We start from the raw sequence: 5,468 nt of genomic DNA, 5'->3' as shown, positions 1-5,468 counted from the left end.
CCCGTTGCCATCCCTACTTGTATTAGAAAATTATTTATAAAAATGGTGATTTATGAAAATAATTAACCAAAAGAATTAATCAACTCTCTTTTTTAGGTGTGAATGTGAAACCTAAAATAGAATAGGCTATATATCATACATAAAGAAAAGACAAAAAAATGTAATTCTTATTGCTTCAATTGATAGTAGCCTATGGTACAACAATTATTTCAATGTTTATGTATCAAACAACTAATAATAATAATAGACTAACAAATCAACAGTCTAAAAAGTGTCATTTATTATGATTGGTCAAAAAATATTCAATTTTTAACTTTAACTTAAATATATTTTTATTAACCAATTACAACATGTAACACATGATTGACACATTTTTGTGTGACGACAAATATGCCATGGGAGAAAGAATAACTTAATAAAATAAAATGAACAAATATAAGGTTTGGAAAAGAATAAATAATCTGTTTTCAGGCCCCTATAGAAGCAGGGTGGAGATGAATTTCTGTACAATGCTTACAACTCTTACTTATACTTAAATAAGTGCCAAATGATGATGAAGGTTCCAAGTATATGTCACAGAAATTGCAAGTATATATCATGGTTGGTAATGTTTGGAAGATAACAAAAGGCTAGGATCATTGTTGTTGAAATAGAGATAGGATTTCTTCAAAGAAGATGTACTAGTGAGTAGAGAAGAAAAACCAGTGTACTTTCCATCCAACTTTGATAACCATATTTTTGTAAGAAAGTCAAAGAGCTCATTTTCTTGGACAAAAGGTTGGGCTGCATAATCCTGAATTGGCATCCACTGTATGGAAAGAAAAACTATATTAGAACAATTTGCATATCTGCTTCTTTAAAATCTATATAGATATCCAAGTTTGTTCCTAATAAAAGCATTTCCCTCCCAATTTAGTATCTGAAAATTGAATAAATTAAAAATCCAATTTATTTCTAAGAATATCAATGATGATATTAATCCTTCATAGGCTTATCTCATAGATTTTTTCTTCAGTTACCCTATTGCATTGATGTTTGTCCATAAGTTAAAAAAAATTCATTTACCCATAACTATATTTTTTGGACGGGAATGTAGTTTGTACTGTATTTTTGGGACAACAATTTGTTGTCCTTGGTTTTGGATAGGATTTTTGGAGATTTGTATATAGATAAAAAAACTTGGAAACGCCATCTCCACTTATAAAGATAAAACTGTGCATATCTACCACCAAATATTATTAGACAGGAGTCTTGAAAGCATGACCACTATTTTATATATAGATAAAAAAAATGAAAAGTGGGAGATATAGAAAGTTTTTATTGTAGCAAATGTTTGTAATCTTTTGGAGTACAAATAATACTACTCTTTTCTCATAGATGAATTAGGATATAAGCCAATGTTATAATGTTACAATTTATCAACATGATGCAGACCTTATAAATGTGCAATTATGCAAAGATAAAGATAAAGGATGAAAATTAAAATTTTCAGAATGCCACTCATCTTAGTTATATTCATGAAAAGTGAATTCTAATTGGCCTTAGAAAATATACCTGAGCTGCGTCAATTTCAGATGCCTGCCTCTGAATGTTAAGGGAATGAGGTTGCAACATGCAAAGAAAGAGCAAATCTGATTTCTGGAAGAAAGCCTTATGGCTTTGCCTGATATCAGAGAGACAAAGACCATTATGGTGAAGATTGAATTGAAGAGTAAATAATTGTAATCTATAAATGTTGCAATCCAATGCTTCTTGAATAAAATGCTGATACTAATCTTCACAAAACACCAAACATATATGGCAACAATCCCACACCATACTAGTCGATAAAAATGGTTCCCGCATTTAGCTTATGTACCATATATCAGGTTCGTCCTAAAGTAAATTTTTTGTACATTAATATAAAAACTAAAGAACCATATAGAATCGAGTATTGCACACCGGAACCAGTACCATGTACTATGTAACTATCATGAAATTATTGTCTTATTCTCACCTGAATGCTAAAACTTCAACAAACTCTGTGTCTATCTGAAAAAACAATAAGAGCATTAACCTTAGACTTGGAAAGGAGGAAAATATCAAATTGTTAAAAACTTAGACTATATATTTATTATGCTTTTGCATACCCCTGTCTCTTCTTTGACTTCTCTAATTGCAGCAGTACAAATATCCTCACCCTACAACGGAATTCAAATTAATAGAAAGAAAATTTGAAGGAGTTTAACAATGAAATATGATTTTAACATACTTCATTAACAGCTCCAGTTGGCAACTTCCATATTCCTGTGCCACTGAATCTACCATTGCTTTCTTGAACTACAAGCACCTATCAAATGTAAACAAAACATTTTCATCACTATTTTTTGGTATAACCAAGGGTATCCTCTCATCCTATGGATAAGTAACCAATCCCCTCTGGGGAGTGTGGCTGTCCCTCTAAGCAAATATCGTTATCAAGAATAGAACATTTTGACCTTCCGGACCTTATATCACTAGATCAATGTCTCATTGGTTTTTCATCACTATTTAAAATAATAAATCTTTAGCACAAAAAGTAGTAGGATAAGTACAAAATCAAGGCAGTGATTGACTCCATGTTGATGAGCAAAGGAAACAGTTTGAAGAATGAAAAGTCAATAGTTGTCTTGGAATTATTACTGCTTTCACACTAGCCCAAAAGTCATTAACTAGGCTAATAAAACATTGGCTTCTGATTGTTGCTGGTGAAATCTATTAGAAATAGTGATTAAACATTGGCTTCTTACATATGGACTTGTAGTTTCTTATTTGAAATGAGAAGGATGAAAATTAAGCTGTTATCTGAACTTCAGGTGTCCCAAAAAGTTATATTATAATAGATTATTAAGTAATCCAAAAGCATAACTTGTTAGAAGACACAAGAATTTGAACATTTACCTTGTTCCATAATCTACCAGGGCTCATTTATATATTAGCAAGAAAAAAAGTCACATGCAGGAAATCATGTTATAAGATATTTTTAACCATTTTCATTTCCAAGCAGCACAAATTAAACAAGAAGGTCCCTGGTGCTTTTGTTAATAAAAATGCTAGAGAATGTTACAAAAATTTAAACTATTGATAAATGGATAGCAAATAAGGATTACCTCCCTATTGGTGTTCATGACAAAAGCACCAATTCCAACGCGATGTGAAGCATTTGCAGGGAGGGTATCAGGAGTATCAGGAATCCAGTATACAAGCATCAAGTAGTGTGGTTCAGCATGATGATATCTAAATCCAACCTGCAAAAAGGAGTAGCAGAAGATTACAATGAATTATTAGAATAATCACAAATTGTTTCTAAGGACTTAAGTAACTTTTAAGCTATGCAGCAGAAAATCAATCTCTTCTTTTTACCTTGACTGCAGAGGCTACAAGATTTGAATGCTCAATAGGCAACTTGATCCACACCCCTTTCTTTCCCTGAAAAACCACATTTTGAACAATTGGAGTGGTGAATCCAAATCAACATTAAAAATAAATTCATATCATTGATCCACGTCGTAGTGATTCTAAGAGGATGGGATCACCTATCTCAAACAGTGTCCCACTCCATGTCCCAAGCCAATCAAAACGCTCTATTTTATTACTTTTTGCTTTTAGAAATTTTATTTTATCCACGTGTTAATGTATAATTGACTTGGAACAGAGGATGGAAAATCATTGAGGACATGTGATCATCATCCATTCTAAGAAGTTTTATGTTGGTTGTCGACTACCTCACACAACTTTCACCTTTTATTTGAGTTTAGGACCGGCTATATATAGCATCAAACACGCATAGGCATGTTTATAAACATGATTTTTAATCGAACATTATGACGTAGTAGTTCAATCCATGTAGCTCACCTAGTTGGATAAAGACTTGATTGTTGTTGTATTAAAATAAATTAATCATTACTTGATAATCTACCTGTTCCTTCCATTGTGACAATGAAGCTTCTAATAGAGAAGCAAAATCCAAAGAATCCATAGGCTCCTCCATGTTTATAATGACTCCCCCATGTTGATCCTCAACTGAATTGAGTAATCCACTGCCTTTAACTTGCACTTTCTCCTCCTTAGCCAAAGAAACTGTGGAGGCTGACATGTATATTCTTGGTACAAAAAAACTGTTCTTGTAACCTAAAAGTTATTACAACAATAATTGGACAATGATCAAACACAACAATAACTACATTGTAACCTTATTGAAGAACTGGGTGAGGACACTAAATCAAAAGAGTAAACCCTCAATTTAGTCATCAAAATATATATGATGTTGCTATAGATCTATGAAAGTTTTTTATCATCAATTATGTACATAAATTTAAAACGTGCGGGAATTGAAGTTTTTGTCTTCCAATTAAATCTAGGATCAATGTGGTGAGTGATGATGACATTTTAAATCTAGGAATCTTAAGAAAACTTTCAAACACTCATTTGACGATATTATTATAATATTTGGATCACTAATGTTTTGTTTGTGAGTCTGATTTTCAAAGAAAAATAAAAAAATAGAAGATTTGAGAGTCATCTTATAAGTATATTTCATAGTTCTTCAAGTTTTCCTATTCCCTCTTTTAACCTCCACAAAACAACTCGTAAACAAACCTAAGAGTTACCCAAAAACATTACCTTGAGCTTGAGGGATGATAGAGCCAAGAAAAGGTCTTATTGGATTTGGAGCAACAACTATAGAAGATGATTTGAAGAATAATTTAGAAGTTGCCCAAAGGCAAGAAGAGTAAAGCTTGCAATCTCTAAACGTCATAATGGAAATGATCAAATGTGAGCAACACAATAGACAATGACAAAACCCAGAAAAATTTCTTAATCTCTCTTTCTTTCTTTGGAACTCAAATGCTAGAGGGCATAAAAGCATGTAAGCTTTTATAAGCTCTTGGGTCATCATATTGGCACCTACGGAACAATTTCCATGCAATATGAGGCTATGACTTTGAATGAGTCCATGCACATTTTTCCTTCCATTCCTTGTTCTATTACCTTGAAACCAACAAGAAAAAGCTGAGCAAAAAAATACAAAACATGTAGTAAAGGTTACTCCCAACGTTCTAAAGGATAGTTTCAGTAACAATTTTGAAAGAATAATTCTTTGTGTTCACGAGTTACTATAAAGTAACATATGTCATTCATAAATGAATTGAGTATTTTGTGACATATATCACTTTTTCTTTTGTGGGTAGAAGAACTTGTAGAAAGATGTATCATTTTCAATTTCAACAACTTCGAAAACTTTGATGTTTTGGGCAATTATAATGCTACGACACAATTACAATAACTACAATTTTGGTGACTCTCAAAAGCTACCATTTTCAGATATTCAAACTCAAAGGTTTACGTTACTTCTTTGAAGTTTCACATGAAACCCGCTACATAATTTACCAACATAAGTCCACGGACCGGGACCCCGGTGCTACGGTTTGTTTTAAAAAAGTGCTATT

The 5,468-nt window shown here is 32.1% G+C and overlaps 1 protein-coding gene across 1 annotated transcript; it reads right to left on the bottom strand.

Moving 5' to 3' along the window:
• LOC109359529 (nudix hydrolase 2-like) lies at positions 430–4,994 on the bottom strand. The gene is made up of 9 exons (XM_019604229.1): positions 4,642–4,994; positions 3,938–4,149; positions 3,382–3,447; positions 3,129–3,266; positions 2,252–2,329; positions 2,130–2,180; positions 1,997–2,031; positions 1,555–1,663; positions 430–808 (listed from the first exon to the last, which is right to left on the bottom strand). The coding sequence occupies exons 1-9, from the start codon at positions 4,916–4,918 to the stop codon at positions 596–598; spliced, it is 1,179 nt and encodes a 392-aa protein (XP_019459774.1). The 5' UTR covers positions 4,919–4,994; the 3' UTR covers positions 430–595.

Source organism: Lupinus angustifolius, chromosome LG11, assembly GCF_001865875.1.
Source record: "Lupinus angustifolius cultivar Tanjil chromosome LG11, LupAngTanjil_v1.0, whole genome shotgun sequence".
Lineage (NCBI taxonomy): Eukaryota > Viridiplantae > Streptophyta > Magnoliopsida > Fabales > Fabaceae > Lupinus > Lupinus angustifolius.
The sequence above is the reverse complement of the archived record's forward strand: the minus strand, read 5'-3'. Positions and strand labels throughout refer to the sequence as shown.

Bases quoted from the DNA above. Each gene is read 5' to 3' on its own strand.
- LOC109359529 (XM_019604229.1), bottom strand. From the start codon at position 4,918: ATGATGACCCAAGAGCTTATAAAAGCTTACATGCTTTTATGCCCTCTA. The intron at 3,267-3,381 runs GTAAAAAGAAGA...TCCTTTTTGCAG, and splicing joins TTGTAGCCTCTGCAGTCAAG to GTTGGATTTAGATATCATCA. The intron at 1,664-1,996 runs GTGAGAATAAGA...CTCTGATATCAG, and splicing joins GTTGAAGTTTTAGCATTCAG to GCAAAGCCATAAGGCTTTCT.